General features: G+C 36.8%; 1 protein-coding gene across 4 annotated transcripts in view; it reads right to left on the bottom strand.

Moving 5' to 3' along the window:
- The window catches only part of LOC117227247 (cell adhesion molecule Dscam2), a 424,317-nt gene that overhangs the window by 214,275 nt on the left and 184,708 nt on the right, over positions 1-25,334 (bottom strand). For all 4 annotated transcript variants that reach the window (XM_033482337.2, XM_033482339.2, XM_033482336.2 and 1 more), the window contains exon 4: positions 17,227-17,388. In XM_033482337.2, coding sequence (XP_033338228.2) covers positions 17,227-17,388 — 162 coding nt within the window. The remainder of the gene's footprint in view (positions 1-17,226; positions 17,389-25,334) is intronic.

Raw genomic sequence — 25,334 nt, forward strand, 5'->3', positions numbered from 1 at the left:
ACTTTGGTTTTAAGCCGACCGAGCTGCAAAGTGTCATATCCTGTTTACTCTGTCCACTGTTCAGAAGCTGCAACTGTGAAATATGTAGTACAGAATCACTGGGCGAGTCCGATCTCGAAACTTGAGTCCATAAACTTACGATTCGTTGAAACGAGGTAGCCATTTTTTAATACACTACCACTCGGAAAAATAGCACTTTCGGAACACTAAATAACGATACAAAAATTATTTACTGGCTTGCAGCATATTACATCGAAATTTTATTTGCTTCCCATAAGATTGTATCGAAAAATAGTCGTCAATGACAGCTTTTAACACGTTAAGTAACAAATAATTGACTCCCAAAATTCCCACAAAAGTGAAGTAATTCAATTAATGAAACTGAAACTAGAGAGTTAAAATTAATCATAGTGGATGGTATTTGAACTCTTTCGCATCCTAAACATCCTAGTAACATTTAGTTTGTTCAAATATATTACCTATATGTGAACGATGTAGCATTGAATATATGTTAAGAAATTATAAGATAATAACTTTAATATGTCTAACGGAATCCGATTTCGATACAATTTTCACCATGCATATAAGTTACCGAGAAATACGAAAGGCATTTTTTAAATTTTTGTTATAGGCTCAGATAAAAAAGTTAAAAAACGAGAGTTTTTGTCTTTTTTTGTCATTCCAAGTAATACCAAAATTTAAAAAAAGTCATTGTCTAATAGTCATTATCTAAAAAAATTCAAGTCACTTAGTCCAATTTGGAAAAAGTTATCGCGTTTTAAAAGGTGTACGAACACTTTTGTGGGACTTTGTACAATATGTATAAAAACCATGCACAGGTGCATGAATGCATTGATAGTATAGAAGAGAGTGACAGTATTAAAAATTTGTTGTAAAATTCTTATCCCATTATATCATATCAATATCCCATTCTTCGTCGATAATTTCTGCAAATAACTGAAATAAATTATGTATGGATATTTCTTCGCAATCAAAAATGTTGACGAAGTGACCTTTAATTCTGATCTATAATTTCTTTTATCTTGGTTTTAACAGTTTACATATATGATATTTATGGATGCAACTTGACTTGCCAATCGCTGAAATGCGAGTCGCAAATATCTCATTGATCGTTTCATCTCTGCTCTAATATTCCTCCAATAAATCATGGTTTCTCTAGACTCTGTGCATCGATCGTTCCTAAAATTAACCAAGGACTTTTTGGACCGGAGACGAGGTCGCGTTGAAAAATTCATCGGGTCGATTCTTGGTCAAGCAAGGTGTCAAACTTGGATCTGCCGGCTGACTTTCCCCGCTGAAGAAAAGCCTACAGACGGAATAACTTTCGATTCCTCTGCCGAGGATAAGTTTCCCGAAGTTGCAAGTGTTGTGAATGAAAATAGCCTGGAGCTGTTATCACGGCAATATCGTCCCAGCATTGTCCTGGCTCTGCGCTCTCGATATATAAACACTGAATACTATGAACTGTTTTCACTTCGATTTACGACCCGCGAAATCTCGATCGCTCAACAGAATTTCCTATTGCGCTGTGCTATCACCGAAACCACTTTGTTCTCTCTCTCTCTCTCCCTCTCTTCCTCTCTCCCTCTCTCCCTCTCTCTCTCTCTCTCTCTCTCTCTCTCTCTCTCTTTCTCTTTCTCTCTGCCTTCTCGTCTATCTTCGGACTGGCCAACGGACAATCTTGATACTCTTGAGAACAAAATTATAGGTTACGTCTAAAATCACCGGAATAAGAATTTAATATTGCTTTTATATGAAACATTTTCAGTGTATTTAAATTGACGTCTAATTAGACAATTTTCGACAATTCAATTAAATACATGGCTATTGCGCTAGGAACAACAGAAAAACTAATGAGTCTAAATGAAGTATCACCAAAGATATATTTGGAAAAATTGAAGATTAAAACTGAGAATCGTCAAAAACATCATCAATCGTATAGTGAAAATGGTCTGCCGTCCGAGAGTTAAACGAGTGGAAGGCGATGCCAGCGAAATTAGTGTGTCGGAAATATTTAATACTAGCAATAGATAAATTTTCTATTTATTTGTTACACCTCAATCATTCGATAAGGGAGACTTTATTTCATTTTTATATGTAACTTTCAACAAAGTTTATGCATGTAGAATTCCTGTAGAACTGCGTGAAACTCATCAATGTTAGCATTCATGAAACCAGTGATCATGAGACCATGACATTCCGAAATCGATAGTATGCTTCAGAATCTCCTATGCTACAATCTGAAGTTCTTTTCACGGCAGAATTTCATGCACGGATATCCGAAATGAAATTCTGCGAAAGTCATATCAGAATGAACGGCTTCCTAAATAACACGTTAAGTACTGGAAATCGAGTCCACACGCAAAAATTCCTACAAAATTAAAGTAATTTAATTAACCTTGTTAACCAGGGACTATTAACCAGTAAACTATTCTTCAATTTGTTTGACAATGGGTATTTTTCTCTTTGCGGTGAGACGTTATACTTATAACAAAAATCGCTTTTCACTTGTTGATTATTTATTTTGACAAAATATTTTATTACGCGTTTAAAAAATATATAAATGAAATATTGCCAATGTACAACGAAGTAATGAAACAAATTGAAATAATTTTGTTTTGCGGTATGATATTTATTGAAGCAATGAGGCATATACAAAGCAACATTATAATCGCTTTGTATATGCCTCAGTATACAGTGCCCCCCCCCCTTGCTCCGTTAACAGCAATCGCTAACAAATTATACCCCTCCATTGCTCCAACTTTAGCTTGTTGACGATTGCGGTGCCCGGAGCAAGGAGGCAATCTGGTTCCCCTCGCGCCATCAAATCCCTGGCAACACTGTTCCACATATTATTTTTATAAATTTCCATGACGAAAAATGTCATTGCAGTTGTTTTCCTGATATGACGAAATATTCCGTTATACGCGGTTAACAGATGAATAAAATTAAAAATAGAAAACTCTTATGTATACTAATTAATACTTCCTATGTATACTAATTAATCCTAGCAATATTCAGTTTGTTCGAATATATTACAATAAAAATAAATTTTGCAAAGAAGTCAAGAATTACTGTTGACTACGTGTGGCTGGCACAACACTCGGATTTATTGTTGTAGGATCCTTCTTTACAAAGTTATAACAATTTTAACATGAAGAATTGTTCGAAAACCAGAAATGCAGTGTGGAAACATGCTCTCTCTGTAATCAGACGAAATTGCCGTCCCGATAATTTCCGGGGTATCTTATAATTTTGTGCGCTAGTGTACTGGTACCTCGAAAAGGGAAGCGCGTTGGACGAAATTGGAAATTTTAAATAGCGCGCGTTTAATTCGCCGTTGGTTTTTGATGCCAGCCATCGTATCGGTCGGATCTATCGCGGTAATTACATCAATGTAACCGGTTTTTGCGTTGGATCCACTTAAATTAAGAGACCCTTGGAATGCATGGGCCATTGAGCACGGCTTGAACGGATAAACGAGAGGAAGAGCCAGGAAATGGGCCAAGGCAGCTCGGTCATCGGAAAGAGAAAGAGAAAGAGCGAGTTGGGAGGGGTGAAGGGGTAGAACACATCGGCAGTGGAAATGCACAGTTAGACAGGGCTCGCATAGGATACCGTGAAGCAGAAGATAGTTCGGGGGTTTCGGTACACGCGGGGATGATCACCCCGGGCGAATTTGCATTGTGGCCGGACGTTTCGTGTTTGAGCTGCACTGCAGTACCGTGCATCTGGTTGGTCGGTCGGTCGGTCGGTCGGTCGGTCGGTCGGTTGGTTGGCTGTACGCTGCACTTTAATTCGAGGAATACCGTCGATAAACTCGAGTGAGCGCACACCGACTATCGCGATTAAATTAATGATGGTGATCGGGCCGCGATCCATGAAAAATGGAAAGCGTTCGGGAAGCTCCTTTATTTTTGTCGGAGATGGTGAACGGAGTTAAACGACAGTCGACCTTGATATGAAAAGAGACCGACATAATTAAACTGTGGATCTTCGTGCAAGATAAAATTGGTCTGTAGCAATTGTAACGAACAGATGCAAGACGTACCTTTTAATTCTTTCGTCGATAATTTGAACAAGTTGAAAATAGTAGTGTAGTACGGACACTCGTACTTCTCAATTATTTTAGGACATCATCTGCGGGTCACAGATCAAGCTTTACTTACGTCTATCGTCTTTACTTACGTCTTTACTACTTATCTATCTATCTAAACATTTGCAAAACTGACAATGAAATTTTGACAACAAGTATGTAACGAGGATTTTTAAGACTTCGCAGAGAGATTTTTTCAATATATAACGAAGTTAAAAATATTAAATATTAGGTATTAATACCTCTCCTGCACATAGTGTGTTAATGAACCGACTGTTTTAAATTGCTTTTATTCGTCTTTGATGTGAGAACTGTAGAATATTTAATGACAAATTATATGAGACATAATTGAACAGCGGCGGTTAAATATAAAATTAATGATAATATAAGATGACAACAAAAGACGATTCAGGGAAGCAAATTTCACATTTTACTAAGTAGTGGAGCTTGCTACTGTGGGGTGACCAATTGCTGTTGTCTTTGTCATCTTTTTCATGAAATGTTAATCGACGAAAAAGGTAATTCTATTGAATTTTTTATTTTATTTGAATTTTCATATGAATTATTATATCCTTCTATACTGTAATAAGCTTGAAAACATTGTATTAGAGTAAATTCTGCCTAATTAATATTTAATTAGGCAGAATTTAATAATTATAATTACAACGGCCTGTTTTTTTATAGTTACCGATTGTCAACAACTATAAAAACGAGCTGCAGGTCTCGAATAATCGAGTCTTCGAAAAATCGAAAAATCCTCTTCCCAAATTGTCCATTTTTGTGCACAATCTGAGCCAATTAGGAGTCAATTAGGGAGAATTTACAGTATAGTGTGGCTTCCAAAAATATATACGTATGTTTTTCGTGGCTCCATGTGACTCGAGCACCACAAAATGTAAGATAAACCCTTATTCGATGTTCCCATTCAATTGTACTCGATTCAATGAATTTCAGATTCTAATAATATTCCAATAACGAAACAGCGCATCTTTATATAAAGCAAAATTTTTTCTGCATTATTTGTAAGAAATCTGAATTAAGGTAGATAACTGTTCCTACCGTTAATAATTTTATCAAAAAGATTTTAATAAATTGCGGAATAGAATTTTTTTCTGCGATGCGAAATTCGAATATTCCATATCACGACTTAATTCTAGTTTCCACTGTAACAAAGTTATGTCAAGAGAATGTTCTGAATATATCTGGCAAGTTTCAAATTATTTGGTTAATTGGTTCCCGAGATATTATGCTCGCGATGTCGGGAACAACTCCTTTGAGAAAAACACATTTAAAGTTCCGCAGACTGTTATAACAAGTAATTACGCTTAGTCGGCTATCCAAAGACGTTTCCGTATCCGGGGGGCACCATGCCGAATTATTATGCAATGTCTTTGTTTTCTTAAGATGTTAAACTGTAAGAACAGTAAGATGCAATGACTTTAAGACGTTAAACTGTAAGAAGTAAAAGGGTAACGTCTTTAAGATGTTCAACTCTGAGGAAAGTAAGAAGTAGTGTTTCTAAGAGTTTAAACTGTCAGAAAAGAGTAAGTAGTGTTCTTAGATGTATAAAACCGTAAGCAATGTAGAAAGTAGCGTTTTTACTGAGCTAAACATTCTGCAAATGTCGAGAAAACGAATCGATTTTTACAATTTGCTCAATTAAAGAGAGACCTTGACATAACCGTCGAAAAGTCATAGTCTTAGTGTCATTGGCAATATACGTCGATGATTTCACACTGGCATACAGCAATAAAAATGCGTATCGCGAAATACAGTAATTTCTCCCTAATTCGCACTCAGAGATTGTCCATAAAAATAGACAATTTAAGGAGAGGAGATACGATTATTTGAGCTTTACGGCTTGTTTTTATAGTTACCGATTGTCAACCACTATAAAAACGAGACGCAAGGCTCGAATAATAATCGTATCTCCTCTTCCCGAATTGTCCATTTTTGTGCGCAATCTGAGCGCGCGCGAATTAGGGAGAAATTAACGTAATATCACAACTCATAACTAAATTCGAAATAATTCAGACCACAGGGTCTACCATTTTTCTTAATATTAGAATAAAACTTTGGTAAATGGTATTGGTATCGGCTTCGTGTTACATATAGTGGCCCAGATCATCTGCATTTATCCGAAACTTAAGTAATCACGAACATTTGAATGCATGCAGTCGACTACGCTCAAGAAAATGATGGGAACCTCGATTTATGTGTTCCGGCTTTCAGATTAATGATCGACGAACGCGGCGTAACGTGACCGACGAAAAATAGGGAAAGTTGGTGACTTTTTTTCCGATTGTCAATGGCGTTGGATCGCGGCTCGTGTTCGAGATCAGCACATTTCGATGCGGTGGAGAGGAGTGATCGCGTATATGAAGATCGTGACGAGCTTCCCAGCAACTTTCGTTTCCCGTTGCATCGCGGCCATCGACTGCAATCTTATCACGACTCTGCCGGTTTGGTATCGCGGAAGAATTATTAATGTCTGCTCGCGACCCGATATGCGCGGAATTCCGATCGAATCCGATCGAATCTCCTCGTAAATTTGAAAGCGACACCGAGGCCGATGCGTATCACCGATCAAAATTAACTGGTGTTAACTTCCAACCAGCGAAATTTTCTCTCGCCGAAATTCTCTGTCGCCGGAAATTCTCTGTCGTCGTGAAATTCTCTCGCCGTGACTTAAGCTCAGTGATCTACACAGAAACTTCCGACGATTTGTCAAAATTGGATATATTTATCAGCCTGGAAACGAGTCCCTCGGGGCAAGGGGTATTAATAATATTCTTCTACCAGGAATTCATTGCTCGTACATTCGCCGACTTCGGGAATGAGATCTTATCGAAGAAGTAAGTTCATAGCTTCCTCTTCTAGGACGTAGATTGATATTCTCGTTCGAGTAATGAATTTCTTCGTGCGGCTTGAAAGGAATCTAATCCACAAATCTATACATTTTGTCGCTTTACTCTCAACAGTACAGCAAATAAAAAGGAAAGTCGATCGAGACCCTAACGAATCGAATATCTACAGAGGAAAGTTGAAAAGTTAAACAAACACGAAGATAAACAGGAATCGTCGGCAGTTCGTTGACCGGTTTAACTTCGTTGGTGAAACAAATTGTACAGTATATTCGGAAGAATCTAGATTTGGAATAACTGAATTAACTAACAGTCTAAATTCGTATTATGATGTTTGTTCACACAGAATCGTAAATATTTGTTTCAGTTTCATTAGGACAGAGAAAGTTGTATGAAGATCACGTGAAATGGGATCAGGGATACCCGAAATCAATGCTGAATGATCATGGTAACGCAATCGTGTGGCAGTCTCCATTCCCGTAGAAAGCATATTTGAAAATCAGCCGAGTACGCGTGCACTTAGTGATTGACATCATGGATTTCACTATAGAACATTAATGTGTCCGTTTTTGCATACAATACAATGTCAAGCAATGTTCGCAATAATAATGTGCAACAGTAGGTGCATTTACGCTATACATTACCGATACAAAAATCATATCTGCATACTCTCCGTTCGCGCATCGCGCAATGATCGCTTGTTTGACAGTAACTGTCGGCTCTGATTCGAAATCGAAATCACGGGACAGGTCGATCGTGGAAGTATTTTGATAGTAAACAGTTCCGGACAGTGTATCGTATATACAAATACAATTACATACTGTATTATTCCCACTAACCATTTACTTAATTTAATTTGTATTTCTGCAATTGAAGACGTAATTAAAATGTAATTTTTAACCTCGATCCGAATGGAGGAAGAGAATTACGTAAATTTCTACTTTTGCTAAGCTCCTGGAACCTCAGATGAGATTCATTTCAATTACTCCGTTCTACTACAAATTAAACACTTAACTCGTAATGGTCGTAAATAAATCTTCTTTTAGCCATCCTTGCTTATGTCCTATCTTTTTACAAATTTGTATTTTCACGAGATATTTTAAGAAGATTAAAATGAAGTGAATTTCTTCGTTAACAAGCGCATTCACTATACATACCATAGTTGTGCATACGATAAATGTCTTCTTATTGTACTTATAGTACTTTGCAAGAGAGTATTAAAATTAAATTATTAATCCTTTGCACTAAAAGGACGACTATATCAAAATTTGTAAAATTCTTCAAGAATTTTGATAATCTTGTGCATTTTAAAATTAGAAATTATAAAAATTAAATAAATATATTTCTCTTCTGAAAACTAGAATGACCTACTGTCATTTTGTATGGTTTTGTAGAGTTTATTATAGTCTTTTAATTTTACTTCTTCTTAAATATTTATACTTGATAAACTTGATATCTCCAGATGGTACGCTAATCTCGTTATTAGATGGCAATAAGATAGCTAATTCAGCAAGCTTGTTTGCTTCCTCATTTCCTCCTATATTATCATGAGATTCCTTCATCCATATCGGTACACAGCTCTCATACGTTTGCGATTATTCCGTTTCCATTCTGTGGGTTTCACAAGGTTCAATTTCCAATTCGTAGAATACATAATATTTGCAGTAGAATGTGAATTACGAATTAATTACGAATTAATTACGAATTAATTAGAAGGATATCAAAGACCGGATAATTGAATAATTATTTGACACCACTGCCAAATTAAATCTTAACTAATTTATATGATAAATCATGTTGCAGATGTGAATAGTGTTTAGAATGATGAGGTTATGAGTACGCAGTGCATTTTGCGTATTATATATTCACCTAATAATTATAATACATGTATGTATGTAAGCGAGAGAATGTTTCACTTAACGTTTACGCTGACGCTACAGAACAATTGAATTTCGTGACGCGATTACGCCTAATTAGTAGAGATGGTGTTCTGAATCTAGCTGGATAATTTCGAATTTTTCACGAGTTTTTCGAAAAAGGAAAGCGGTCCTTTCAAATGGATTCGAATCCGGACAAGACAGGTTCGAATTCTTTTGTAAGAGAGTAAATTCGCCCCTTAATTTACACGATTTTCCATGGATTTATTTTACGCAATTATCCGTGAATTTTAAGCGAATAAAAATGGCGCAACTAGAGTCTATAAGTACAGAAGAAAAAAATATTGCAAATAAAAGCTAATATAAATTTTAGATATACGCAGTAATTTTATATAACTTAACGTAAAAATAATTATGACATTTCAGAGAACAAAAGTTTTTATTCGGTGTTACAATCGCTACTGTAATTAAAAATGATCAATCGTTTCGTTTTAATTAGCCCAGACTCATCATCTTCATCGTTTGAAATATTTGGTAATTGGACTTTTTCTCAATATATTCTTTCACTAAGTTTTCATAAATTTGCCGATATTCGCTGCATCATTGCAATAGCCGAAATTTGAAGACTCGTTGAAGGTTTGGATCAATGTCTGTAACGACACTTTCCAATTTTTTTGACAACTTCAAGAGCTTTTTGCGTACATTCAGATCGCGTAAACTGATACCGCGTATAAAAAAAATACCGCGTAGACAGTGTTACAATTTACAGCATAAAAAAGTGCCGCATAAATTGAGGGCAGAATGCACTTTTTTAGAAACTGAAACTGAAGCAAATAAACGTATCGGAAACTCATTGACCCTATACATTCTTATAGCTAAAAGAATTGATTTTTCGAATGTTTCAAACTAGAATTAAATAAGTTCATTAGTTTTTTGTTATCGTTTCCTAAATAAAGGCGTCCTATTCATGGCAGTTCTTTCTTATGCATTGAAATTGATTCCATCTTTAATCAAGGCTATTCCAGGTGTCGCCCGCTTTTAAAAATTGCTTGGAGATTGAATTTATCAACTCATCCTATTTCCTATTTTAGAATTTTACAGTTATTCCGAATGTGTTCTAAGAATAACGAATTCCGACGTCGAAAATTTGGTTCATCGAGGTTCCACTGTGAAATGGGAATATTGCATATCAATAGCACTGTCTTGATACTAGTGCGAAAACAGTTTCTATTCCAACTCGAACCACCTGTTTCATTTCGAAAGTGTGCGCGGTCTCGAAATTCCGAAAACGATTGTCGTCTCGCCAAACGAGATATTACAAGCGGCGCGAGCGGGATTGCCAGCGACTGAGAAGCGGAGACGGCGAGTCCTGAGATTAAATCAAATATCCCGAGCAAGCGGTGGTCGCGCGTGGCGAGGACAACACGCAAAGTCTCGGCTGTTCCCGACAGAAAATCCAATCTTGCAATTGAAGAGGAAACTGCGGAAAGGAGCGGGCCCGGGCGGGGGTGGGCGCAAGGGACGCGGCCGAGTCGGTCTGAATGGGAAACGAATCGCTCGGAAAAGTTTTAGTCGCGCGCAGATCAGTTCGTCGACGCGAGAAAGTTCCCGTTTATTCGGTATAATCCCTCCGAAAGGGTACGAGGACGAGGAACGCGGCGAAGGAAAAGAACCTCGAGCAGGGGAAGCAGAAGAAGGTGAGGGGCCAGCGGAAGCTGAGAAGAGCAACTCCGAGCAAGTTTTTCGAAGGGGTTCCGGAAGAGGTCGACTATGGAGGCGGGGGGTCGCGAAAATCTCTGGCCATTTCTAGTCATTTTCAGTGGCTAACATCTTCTGACGATACAATTATCCGCTATAATTAATTGTGTTATTTAGGGACAGGATCAAGTTCGACATATACAGAGTGACCTATTTAAATCAATCCAGTTACACATCTATCTGGTTAAGATTTTTCTAGGTCAACTATATAACATTACTATTGTAAATTTAACCTAAATTGCTTGAATGTAAAATTACATGCTTTCATTTTTATTTTGTTTGTTGTGTTCTTTGTGGTTTCTTCTTCCTGCAATTGTTTCTTTTTCTTAAAGCATTTTTTTGTTTTATTGTTTGTTACTCTTGTTTTTCTTTTTTAATATTCTACCATTCATCGGAGGTTCTCATAGAACCTCATATAAGCACTCATATAAAAATATATCTGTTTCTGCATATAATTCCAACTGCTCCTAGAAGCAGGTCAATGAAATAATTGAAGCACACAATATAGAACAATATGTTCTTGCTTAGGAACATTCGTATTTCAATATAAATCATTTTACAGCTGATTGTTACATAACAGTATTTGTGTGAGTAAATTTATAAAGAACAATGCTGAAGAATATAAGTAGAATTTTTATATCCACTTTTTTCATATGCTTTTGCTATTTCTTATTGTACTATTTCTGTCACTGTCTCAAGATGGGGACACAATTGAGCGGTGTATCAAAATAGGTACGTTTATTTTTCTTTACCCTCGGGCGACAGATCATTTTCACAGAGCTTTATTTAGCAATTTTTCGAAACGTATTTTTTAAGATATTTCTTGCAGACTTATGAACCTTTCTGTTGTCCTCCGAGACAATTTATTAATTAAGTGAACGATTTAAATACTCCGTTTTAAAATCTACCTAGCCACCGCCTTAAGGATTAGCGTGAAACAAGGATGCATCCAAAATTATAGTCAAGTATTGAAAGGGAAACTAAGAAGGGATGTTCCATTCATATCGATTCGTTGTGTCCTTTTCATATAAGTTTAGCAAGTGAATTGGAAACCTAACCAATAATTGGAATAACATTGAAGATAAGACACACAAACAGTAAATTACGTAAAATAGAAAATCGTGGTTGTGTCACACATGTATACGGAGGTGCGAGGATGCGAAACGCGGCGAAAAAAAGAAACCTCGAGTAGGAGAACAAGAAGAAGAAGGTGGTGAGAGGCCAGCGGAGGCAGAGAAGAGCAACCCTTTTCAAGTTTTTCGCAAGTTTTTCGGAAAAGATCAACTACTGGGGCGGAGGGTCGCTGAAATCGAGAAGATGCGGAGGTCGAACGTCATCGTTCCTCTTCTTCTGGTCGCGCGCGTGTCGCCGCTCGAAACAGCGCGTTGCGCCGCTCAACAATGCATGAAGTTTCGGGTGGGAGCGAGCGAGTTGTTCAGTCGGCACAATGTGGCCATTACACGGCCGGAAGGAAAGAAGTTAGGAAACTTTCGGTCCCGGGAATTCTTGTCTGTCTCGGTGAAAGCGTTGGCCCGGACACAACAGAGAAAAGTCGTAAAATTTAATGCGCATTCAATCAGCGGCCGTTTGTGGACCGCGAACTCCTACCGAGTGCTATCGCGCCACCGTGTTTCGCGGTGTTCGCGGGAGTAAGGTAAAAATATACCTATTATGGAACACTTTTCGCTGGGTATAAGATTATTATTAATGTGTTATTGTTAAAAATTTATACCACTTTTCCTAATAGACTGATATTTCTAGATAACGTAATGAACTTTGAAATATTTATTTAATATTAATGGTTTTCGTATCGTGTTCCCGTATTTCATATTCAATGTCCCTATTCTGGAACGCCCATTTGAAATGCCCGTTCCAAACTAGGGACGTCGAGTATAAAACACGGATGCCAAGCGTTCCATAAATTGGGACAATGACAAAATTGAAGTACGCAATATGTGGAACAATATCTTCTCGCTTATGAACACCCGTATTCGAGCAAATATTTTTTGTACAACTGATTCTTACATAACAGTATTTGCGTGAGTGAATTTATAAAGAACAATGTTCCAAAATTTGGATAAAAATTTTTACATTCACTATCATACCCTCCATCTATATCTTATTTTATTATTTGAGCGCTACCGTTTCAAGAAGGGATCGCAATTGAGCGGTGTTTCGTAATAGATACTTTTACCTTATCTCGCGTCAAACATGCGACTATGTGGCTCGATGATGAGAAAGGGAGAAGTTCTCGATAGAGCGTGAATAATCGAGCCGCGCATGGGAAAGGACACACATGGCTCGGTTTCGAATCGTCGTTCCGAACAATTTCCACTGTTTTCATAAGCTTCGCCACGCTGGTGCTCGTTGGGACTCTCTCTCCCTCTCTCTTTCTTCCTTTCTCTCTCTCTCTCTCTCTCTCTCTCTCTGCCTTTTTTCTTCGTTTTTCTTCCTTTTTTCCACCGCGTGCAATACCACAACTCATGCGCGGCTTAAAACGGGCTGGGCACGATAATGTGTGTACGCGGATACTCGAATCGTCCCTTCAGACTCTAATTAACTCGGATATTGACCAGAGCAGCGTATATCAGCGCTCCGCGTATGCGCATATGCCTTTTTGGACCCCACAATTGCTGTCCTCTCCCTCCCTCTCTCTCTCTCTCTCTCTCTCTCTCTCTCTCTCTCTCTCTCCATCTCTCTCTCTCTCTCTCTTTATCCTCCATCTATCTCTCTCTCTCCCTCCCTCCCTGACGGTCCCTCCGTCTCTACCTACACACGCACCGCTCTCACGGTATACAAACGAGAGGAAAACGGGCAAAAAAGTGCCACCAATTTATCAGGCTTCTACGTTTTTCTCGTTGCGCCATTTTTGCGATCCTCTCGACCAAAGAGTCGAAACCAGTGGGAGGGTAAAACGTCAAAAACTTCGCGATCACGTGCACCGAGACGTGACGCCGCGCACGATATACGACAAGAGTCCTTTTTGAATGCGTAACGAGGACGCTTCGGAATTGCGTTGTTCGGCCGAGACGCATTGAATGTTTTGTGCTCGTTAAGTCGGGACCGTTGTCATCCACGATAACCGGCGAAACGCGAATTAGTCCGACGGCTATTCCAACGCGGCGAAATACCTTCGATATTTGTTAACAAGAGGTTTCCGTCCGGCGAGGAGGGATGGTTTCGTTGTATTTGTTCTCGACTATTTACTGTTCCCAGCCTTGGCTCTTCGTCGAGAAGGCGATAGAGCATCATCGTGGCTCGGTTGAACGATTTTTGGATATGTCACGAGAGTACAATTCAGCGCAAGAGTTAATTGAGCATTTTTATATGGATACATCTGTGCTCTTGACTTTTGTCTAGTATCTGCAATTGGATTCGTTTTTTGTTGCAGGATTCAGATCTTCTTTCATTGTAGCATCGCCATTTGAAGAATTTTCTAACGTGGATAAATTTTAATTAGTATTTAAACTTAGAACTACAGCTCTCTATATTTTGCTGTAAATAACATTGTAGTGTTGCGGGCGACCCAGAATAATAATTAAAATATTATTTATTATTTTTATAATATAAAAAAAGAAAACAAAAATTCAATGCAAATAAAAAGGAAAATTTTGTTCCTTCATAAAAACTTCAATGTATTAGTATTTATTTACACGTTTGCAGACAAATTAAAAATTTTGTGCGGTCGCCGCAACCACTGGGGGTCGTTTTAGGGTTAAGATTCTAGTGTATAAGTCTACATATTGGCAGAATAAACGTCCAAACAATGAACATTCAGAACGGTATTATATTTCTGGAAGATCCTAAAAAATAGTTGTAGAATTTATAGTAAACGAGCACTTGGATACCATGTAATTAATACAAGGATTAGTAAGAAAGTTTCTGAAATACACACATAAAAATTAACCCCCTTCCTTTACGGTAACAAGTCAGTCGACTTTTATAAATCGATATTTTTAACTATCTGTTTCCAAAATTCAAACAATAAATTTAATCTACACATGCAGTCGATATAAATTTTCTTGTCATGTTCGTAAATTATGTAAATAATTACAGTATACATATATAAAAGGAGGCGGTATCTGCTGTATGACAAACGGTGATAATGAGAACATATATTTAGGCTTGCATTAATGATATTTTAAGATGAGAGCAGTTAGGTACCCCGGGGTGTAATTAACACTTTACAGGTCGCGCGGTTTTATGAGAAAACTTCATGGGGAGCCACCGTTTTATCCTGGATTAAACTGCTATTTTACAAATAAACGAAATTATAATCAAATCATAATTTGCAAATCAACAATCAATTGTCAGGTAAACTTCACAAATATCGAAATTTTAGGTTCATTAATATATTATCAAGGTAAGTTGCGATTTCGCACTCGCTTAACCTTTTAGGCACGACGCGCCACTATAGTGGCTTCCGCGGATATCATCTTTTAGAACGACACGCCACTATAGTGGCTTTCGCGGATGTCATCTTTCAGAATGACACGCCACTATAGTGGCTTTTGCGGATGTCATCTCTCTGGACGACGCGCCACTATAGTGGCTTGCTCTAGTAGCTCACTCGCTCATCGTTTGAACCAAATAATCGTCTTCATATGCATTGTTTCACACTTCTTTTGCCTTCGCATCGATTTACAACAGTCTACAGGGTGTCCCAAAAATGTCTCGCAATCCGGAAATGACGGGTTCCTCGGATCATTTAAAGCAACTTCTTCCTTTACAAAAATTTTCTCCGAGGCACCGTTAACGAGTTATTAACGAAAAACAGTGACCAATAAGAATCGAGTACGGCTGACGCGAGGCGGCCCAGCCAACCAGCGCACGAAGCCCAGTTCCGTGCATTGGCTCGATCGCCTCGCGCCAGCTGAGCTCGCCTCTCATTGGTCACTGTTTTTCGTTGATAACTCGTTAACGGTGCCTCGGAGAAAATTTTTGTAAAGGAAAAAGTTGCTTCAAATGGCCTGAGGAACCCGCCACTTTCGGATTGCGAGACATTTTTGGGATACCCTGTATATACAGTCAGAATATACAGTATCAGACTCTGCCGTCCAGAGAAATAGCCTCGCACAGAATTCAGCCGTACCTAAAAGGTTAAAGTCAAATCGAAAGTAACTAGTACATAGTTTGTGTCATCGGTACTGGTACCGACGCGTGATCAGTGTATTCAGGAAAAATTGCTACGCAAGGAGTGGGCCGGCGACGCATGTGGAGGGAATCCCTCACAGCGGCGCGGCGCGTCTACCGAGTAAATTGTAATTCTGAATTACGATGGCGATGCGACGCGACGCAGAGCTGCAGGGACAATACAGTACAATAGGTGCCACCCTATAGACGTGTCACGCCGTGATGTGGGACTCTCGCGCATGCGTCATCTGCCCCCACTCTATGCGTAGCGACTTTTCCTGAATACACTGCGCATGATACACATATTGTACCAACGGCCGTTAACGTCAGTTTGTGCCATGGCACAACTGTTGTGTCAGCGGTCGCTAAAGTGTTAACGTGGAAAATGCATGGTGGCAGCATAAGAGATTATCCCAAAGGACAACACCCAGCTTGACCTCGACAATTGTGATGAAACTTGGCAACCATATATGTTGGACTTGTATATCTTTTTATAGCTTATTCATTTTCATATTTCAGCCCTTATGTTCATAACCACATGTAGTTTATTACACTGCGGATTGCAAAATAAAAATTTATGTATCAAGATGCAGAAGTTACATGGACATTTATTCTTCCTTCTAGTAATTTTAGTAAGATGAAAGTAATTTAACAGTATTTTTGAATCCTGTTTTTTTTACATTTGATCATTTACTACATTTTAATTATAAATACATAAAATCCGCAGACTAGTAATTATTCTGTTTCGCTCTATGTTTTCTTTTCTGTTTTACTCTATAATTTGTGTGTAAGTAACTTTAAAACCATGGCTTGATTTAATAGCTTGGATATTAAACGAATTCATGCAATCAAAGATTGGATAGTCAAACTGATTTTGTAATATTTCTACAGTATAAACAATTATTTTTAAAAATTACGTTACACAGGTACCCAATTTAACCCTTTACACTCGAGTGGTGACTCTGAGGCACCACTAAAATTGTTATATCACGTTCCAAGATAATTTTTATATCAACAAAGATTAGATTTGAAAAATTGTTGAAAGTGTAACTGTTGTACGAGTCACCATAAAACTCAATTTCATATGCATAAAATGCACTTCGTCGTATAAAATGGAAATACTGTAAGTCAGAAAAATTATTTTTGATTTACAGTTAAATGGCTCCGAGTGCATAGGGTTAAAGGTTAAGATGTAAATATGACTCCTGAACTTGGCAATGAAAAGTCTACCTTATGGAATCTCTTCGAACCTTTTGCATAAATACGCTGTAAACAATATAGATGCAGTATTTTATAATAAACCCGTAAGTATATTAAGTATATTTTAATAAAGTTTTTTCTCCCGCAGTATCAGTATTTACTATTTACGCCTATAACTTCTCGTTTGAAAACATATCGACCGTTTGCCTTAAAACGCCAGACACGTACGACGTTTCGCTCTTATTGAACCGCTCGTACTTATTGCAATTTCACTTACCGCCTCTCGGCGTCGGGAAGATGTTGAATGTGGAGTCTCGGACCCAGGACGTGACAGCCACGTATTCCTTAACGAACGTCGGTATTTCGCACCTGATAACTCCGGTATTTCCAGCCATGACGAAAGCATCTCGCACTATGACTTCGTACTTCTGCCGCACCACTGTAAAGAGAGTTACGATCACTTCGCTGCCAGAGGAACAACAATGGCGTCAGCGTTCATGACAGTTTCGTTGCTCGCGAAGAATGGAGGACGAAGATGAAGAAAATCGTGGATGAAGGAGGCCATAGCATCGTGAAATGAAAACGTCAAGCTCGCGAATATGACGAAAGGATCAGAAAAGAATCTTCTCGATTCCAATGCATCGTCAACACGATTTCATCATCCTGAATTATTGACACTTCCGACCAAACGTACTGTCTACTATCTGTTGCGTACTGAAACACTTTCTCTAGAAATGTTCATGATTGGATTTAAACGTAAAACGTTATTATTATTTTTATTACCTCGAATGCTAGATCGTAAGTATCAATATTGTATTTTGATCTTGGTACAGACTTGACATGACAGCAGATCGGTCGCAATTTACACTTTTTTTTGTCAGCATGCATTCCTTAACGTTAAGATTCGACATCGTTTAAAAGGCGATCACTTTTTAAAAGTTGGACCAAATGATTTGAAATTTTCTGAGATATTAAATTGTTCGACTAACTAGTTTATTAGACAATGAATAAAACAGTTTTTTTTAGTTGGAATGGCATAAAAAGCAAAGATATCATGTATTTACAAAATTGTTCATACTTTGAAATCGCAGTATTCACTACTTTCAATCAGTAACTGTGAGAAATTTGGAGATTTTTTTCATTTTTGCCGAGATCTATAAATCAGATCGATTGAATTTTCGTTCTGAGTTCTGATTAAATAGATGAAGCAACGTAATCTTTTTATTATAATTTTATCATTCCAACCAGTTGCAATTGAGCCATTTATTTTGAAAGTGGCATAAGTCACTTTTTCAAAAAAATCGAGTTAATGGTAACACTAATTACAATTGAACGGTATCATATCATTTTAAAAAATTTGCAATCAATATGTTGAGAACTATTGAGATTTGTTCGAGAGAAGTTTTGCTAATTAACGGTATAACAAACATGTTTATTTTGAAAGTGGCGTAAGTCGCTGTACTCAGGAAATTAATTGCGGGGCTTAGTGTAAAAGAAATAGAAACGTGTTATAAGTGTGTGTGAAGTATTGTTTCGAATTATTTTCAGTATTTTTAAAAAAGTTGTGATCACACTGGACTTATTTTTACAAGTGCGAAAGAATAGTGCAGTTTTGTAAATTATATTATAGTGATGTGACGGCTACCTCCAGACCCGCCAACAGATGGCTATAAAATATTTTATAAACTAACTTTAGATGAAAAAGATGAATTTCTAACATTGGATTTGTCACCAAAAAGAGGAAGACCTAGGCGTTATTCACAAATAGAAATGGATCCGTTATACGCTGGATCTCGTCCTGTTTCTTCAGCAAAATACAAAGACATGATGGACTTGCTTAATTATATACCCTCAATATACCACAGTTATTTTAAAAATTTGAAACAAAACACGATTTCCGAGGACTTAATCACTCCTATTGATGACGAAAATTAAATTGAATTGATGTATTTTCATATAAATTACTTATACTTGTATTTTATGAATATTAAAATAAAAAATACTTAAATCAAACCTTTATATTAAATATGTTCATGGTATAAATTATTATTATACATGTTATTTATTCAACAATTTTAGTAAATCACTGTCCTTTCAAAACATCACTTCAGTAAAATACGTCGGACAAAATTAATATATGTCTAAACTATTTATTTTGAAAGTGGCTTACCGTAATGAAAAGTGGTGATTTTTGAATGTTTATATGAAATTATTTATATTGAGAAAAATGTCAGTATCCTGAGATAACAAATACAAGTAAATCTTCTCGAAAGTTAGCATCCATATTTTTAAACGTGTTAAAACGCAAACCCTTAAATATATCGACTTAAAAACAAAGTGACTTATGCCACTTTCAAAATAAACGGCTCAATTGGGAAAGTGTCAGGATTCTACCGTGGCCCACTGTATGTTCAAATAGTAAAAATATTGAATCGTATTACGTACGTTCGTTATAGTTACTTGCGATATGATTTGTCGGGCGCCAAGAGTTTTCTTGGATGAATGTAAACGTAAATCAATGCTTACGGACGTCAACATAAGAAACAAATGAAAACATTTTTATAGGTGCCAACAGTAATGAAAGAATTAATGATGATAGGAATAAAGATGATGATAATAATCTATAGTAGTCTTATAAATCATTAAATAATTATTAACACATTGGTCACGGTAATGCTCATAAAAGTCACATAAAATTAGGAAAACTTATTTCACGATGTAAGAATAGGGGGAAGACAAGATTTACTTTAGAAAGTACTTCTATTATCTTTTGGAACCTTCTGGATTCTAATCGGCTTTGATTTATTTAACAGCCTCTAATAAAATTTGAGTTCCAAGTTAGACAGAAGATCCAAAAATTCGACGATGCATTCGTCTTTCGTCCACTAACAAATCAACAATTTATTATTCTTCTAGCAAATGCGTTTAGCGGAACTATAGGAAAGAATATTTTAGTCTTTCCTGAAATAAAGAGCCAGCCATAAAATCTCATAGACTTCATCGAGTGTCTATCCTTGCTCCATTCAAACGATTTAATCACAGCTATTACCTCTAAAGGTGATGTTACAGCCTAATAATTTTTGATCGCATTGTTCGTACTTTCAACCTGATGTCATCACCGTCATCTCGTGACGTTATAAAGACTGATCCGCGGACAAGGGGGGACATTATCGTCACCAGTGTAAGACTTGCGTATCGGACCACAAATTCTCCGCCGACCGCAATATTCTCAATTAATAGTTTCTTTACGGCGACCTCACATTCCCGTCGCGTCGGTTAATCAATATCCGTAAAACGCGCAGCTCGACAACGGCGATTATTTACCGATTTTAATGGCCTCGAAATTACTAACACTAACCTATTCCTTACGTGACTATACAGGATGTCCTCGAAATAAGCTGATACTTTAACTTGTTTCGTGGCATGAAAATTTCCGGATTAATTCCACCTATTCTATGAAACTGACGCACTGTGAAGCGCCAAAATGTACAGAAAAAAGTTAATTATAAGGAAAGGTGCATAGGCCTGGCGCTGACTTTTTGATGAGATTTTCCGCGTACAGTGGTAGAATTATTCAAACTGACTCTAACGGTACCTAATTTTGGATACAGATTTTTGAGATATTTAATATTAAAGTTGTTAGTAACAAAACCAATGAGATAAACTGGATTTCGAACCTTGGCACCGTGTGGCGTGGAAGGGGGATGGGAGGAATTTCAGAGAATTGTTCACAAGTGAATCGTTAGATTCAGTTTTACAAGCTCTAACTGTGCAAAATCTCATGAAAAAGTCAGCGTCTAACCCGGGAACCTGTTCTTTTTAAGATGATATAACCCTGGAAACATATTTCAGGATCATTGAAACCGGCGAGGTCGTCCGCTGTGTAAATAAATCCGTCGACAACTTATCGCTGCAGGATTTCATTCGTAAAACCCGTCGTCGGACCACTTAGACTCGATAACATATACTAGACACCTTCTATTATAAGCTCGTTATTCCGCCCGCGAACAACGCCGCTTTTCAGACCGTCTGGCCGTCGTGCTTTTAGTAATTAGAGCCCCTCGCGGCCCCGTTCCTCAGCCAGGCGAACCCTGAATCCGGCTCCTCGGCCCCCAGCCGCGTAATCCACCTTTCCTCGCGTAATCCAAAGCCGCGATTCTTTTTCGGAGTCGCGCAGGAATTCCCCCGGCTCACTAGCCGTTAAATGCGATAAGTGATTCTTGGCAGAACGGCGGAGAGGGAGGATCGTTATAGCGCTCGCTTCGAGCCCGAAAATATCCCGCTCGTGACCGTTTGTCGCGGTTGCCCGCTAAAAGAAGATTTCCCATGCTGTTTCGCTTCCAGGAACTGGAGCGGAGACGCGAATTCGGATCTACGGTGTGGTCTGCCAATTTTCTCCTGTCGCGAATCTTTAACGTTTATCTGCTGTCCCGCCGGATCCGGATAAAAGTCTGATTTCGTGGTTGAAATTGATCTTGATGCATGTACCATTATTGATGGATATGTGGAAACATTAATACGCTACAGAATGCTGAAACCGTTAGACGAATGATTTTATCTTAGATTTCGCGTTTTATGATCGATGAAGTAGGCGTATTTTTCGGAGAAGTTGTGCGACGAATTCGTTTTTGTGCCTTGTTCCTTTCCAATCTCATCGCGTAGGGTTAAAGCAAATACTGCGATATTTAATAAAAGTAATAAAGCTTAACATCTTACAGCGTGTAATCTTCTAAAAATGAATCTCACAATTTTTTATATGTTTTATATTCATAACTTATGATATATGATATTTATAATTTATGACATACGAGTAACAGTATTCGCAGTTTTAATTTATTCATTGACTTTAGATATTCGAAAGCTTATGAAAACGTTGAGATTTATGAAATACTCGTAATGGCAGCTGTGAATGCTGATTCGAAAGATATTTATATTTTGGTAATTAATAATGAAGTATTCATTTTAGCCTTATTTTTAGATAAAATAACCATTATTTTGATAAAAAATCGACGTACACTGTCTCTATCATCTATCCTCAAATGTAATTTACTAACACAGTACTTGGCGCATAGTTTTTAACTATGTGTGTACATTACTGCGGAGTTTTACTGAATTGCGTACCTTAACCTATACAGTGAAGTTCTCGATAAGCCGATGCGAACACGCTTTATCGTAGAATACCTATATCTAATTTGTAAAGTGTTACAGTAAGAATATCTTGTTGTAGCTGTGTATGTACATTTAAAAGAAAATGGTAATGGATACATAACCGCAGTAATATATGCACACGTATGGTTTCTATACATTACGCTTTTTAGTGAAAATTGTGCTTTCAGAGATTTAATACTTTGAGAAAAGTAAATATTCAAATTAAAGAATTATAGGTATAGCTCGAGTTGTAAATTTATTGGCGTAAAAGGTGTTATTTTCTTTGTCAAAGTTCGCCTTTCTCGAGAAATGAAGAATATAAACAATTACCCTAACGACTTTTATTACAGACTTTGTGAAAAGTAACATATGTGCCAGTGTTATTACACTGTTTTGCATATAGATTGTAACGAAATGTGTTTCATTAAGCGATGTAACAAAGCATAGTACTTCGTTCACACGGTATGCAGTTCTTTCATAATAATAATTTATATTTTTTTTTTCATTTCGTTGTGGCCTCCAAATATTCGAAACTCTTTAGCTGATTAAAAAAAAAAATTCATTCATATATAGTGACGCACAAAATTGTTCATACACCTTTCGAATCACTTTATTAGAACTGGACTAAATGACTTGAATTTTGTTTAGACGATAGAGGGACTAGTTCTGTTTTTTTTTAATCGTGTTATTACTTGGAATGACGAAAAGAAGATAAAATCTCTCATTTTTTAACTTTTTTATCTGAGCCCATAACGAAAATTTTCAAAAATGCCTTTCGTAGATCTCAATGACTTATATGCATGCTGAAAATTTTATCGAAATCGGTTAACGTTGTTATGAGTTATGTTGAAAAAAAAGGAAGTTTTAGCCTCGAACAAAAATTAATCTATAGTTTACTTAGTACTAAGATACTAAGATATCGGTTTACATTTTCGTCGGTTCCGTCAGCGGGCAACGACGGTGATGTAAACTGTATACATATAATAGATACCGCGATACATCATCACCGGTACCATTAGATACACATCGTGCCCTGACTGTTTGGGGATCCCAGCGTCACGTATACAATGTGAAACGCGACAAATAAAATGGATAAGACGAACCCAAAAAGGGTATAAAAGAAGCGTTTTTTCTTACCGGACACTCAGTAGAGTTTGGTCGCTCGATCGTTTTCGCCCATATACCTTCTCTCAATAAAGGAATAAAATAAAGTCTTTTTAAGAAAAGAATTAGAATCATATTCATTTTCATTCCATAATCCTAACAAGTTACAATAAAGTAAAGATTATAAAAATTGCAGTCTTGTCACGATTTTTGACACTATTGACCAAAAACTGTAAGAAATCTGTAGTTTTTTCAATCTTTCAACGCGCCTGTAGTTTGAATTTGGGTTATCAATTTTGTTCACGTTTTTAGCACGCATGTAAGTTACCGAAATCTGGGAAAGGCATTTTTTAAATTTTCACTATGGGCTCAGATGAGAATGTTAACAAAACGAGAGCTTTTTTATATTTTTTGTTATTCCAAATAATAGCAGAATTTAAAAGAAAAACATTTTAGTCATTATCTAGAAAACATCTATTACCTAAACAAATTCGAGTTATTTAGTGCAGTGTTAAAAAAGTTATTGAATTTAAAAGGTGTGGGAACACTTTTAGGTCACGGTATATAAACTCGAATACGATTTCAAATTATCTATTAATGTTTTCAAGATGAGCGTGGCTATTTAAAGCAGCTATATGATGACGTATATATATATGTCTCCTTAAAAAAGTGGGCCAGATTTTTCATGTAACCTAATTTCGGCTGTTATAATTAGAATGTGTTCATTTAATAGTTAAATTTATCGTCCTGACCGTGACAAGTTTTCTATGTTTTAGTAATTTTATCTTTATATCTGCCGGTCCGCGTATACGTTAACAGTGAATCGTAAGCTTAAGGAGTAGGTACATATTTTAGCAGCAATATTTTATTCAGAAGACGTGAAAGAGGTTTCAGGATCGATATCACTTCCTTTTGTTAGAGGATTATTAGTTTATGATAAAACTTTACAGATTTTCAAGAGAACTAGATATGCATTTGAATACGTGCTCCGTAGATCAATAGTTTCCAAGAAATGCAATCTTTGGGGAAAACAAATCAAAGTTTTCCGCTCGGTTTGTTATCGAATCTCGCAGTGGCAGAGAATAGATCCTCGTAAACTCTGTTATGAGAGATCAGATTAGCAAATTCCTAAACGAATCTTTTCACCAATCTATCTTCATTATTTAATTACTATGTAAGTCCAGTTCATGTAATTTGGAACAATTTCTGACAATTTCTGGCCATTTTCAGTGGCTAACATTTATTGATGATGCAATTACTCTCTATACTTAATTGTATTAACTGATTAATTCTGTTATTTAATCATGCTAATCGATTAATTACAATAATTCTAAAATAATTCCAACGTAAATCCCAACGTTTACAAACGCAATAAACAACGAAAATGTAACAGCATAATTGTTTATTGTTTAATTGGATTTCTAGTTTGCTTGTAATACGATAGCTTCAGAAATTATTCGAACACTTCCGATTTTCGAAAGATCGTAAATATTTAGACTGTTACAATTTCATTTAAAAAAATATTGTCTGTACCCATTTTAAATTGTCTTTCGCCAAAACGGTATATAATTTTGTTTAAATGGCATATTTAATATATAATAAGCACGTATTTGAAATTACAGTCAAGTTTATAAAAGGCTAGCCATGGAAGGGATGTTCCATCGATAACAATTCGTTCTGTCCTTTTCATAAAGTTAGCAAATAAATTGAAAATCTAACCAATAATTGGAATGATATTAAAGGAAAAACAGCAAGCAGTGCGTTTTATTGTTATTATGCACTTTTGTTCAGGTAATGTTACTTCATATTTACTTATCTTTTTTGTATACTCATTTTAGTGACAGCCATATACAGGGTGATCAGTAATTAATGATACAACGAGCAAAGGGAGGGGGATGTAGAATAATATCTTTTTATTTAACGCCCCGTTCTCGAGAAATATTAGGTTGAAAAAAATAATACTATCGAATAGGATTCAAGTGCAGCGCCCCGTCATATACCCATTCTACTGCTCACCATATTACATGCCATGGGAACTTGATACAGCTTTCGCCTCAGTTTTCTCAAAAACACGGCCTTAAATGAAGAAATGTTACTCCCTTTTTCGACATATTTTTGCATGTAGAACGTCTC

Source organism: Megalopta genalis, chromosome 3 (assembly GCF_051020955.1).
Source record: "Megalopta genalis isolate 19385.01 chromosome 3, iyMegGena1_principal, whole genome shotgun sequence".
NCBI classification, from domain to species: domain Eukaryota; kingdom Metazoa; phylum Arthropoda; class Insecta; order Hymenoptera; family Halictidae; genus Megalopta; species Megalopta genalis.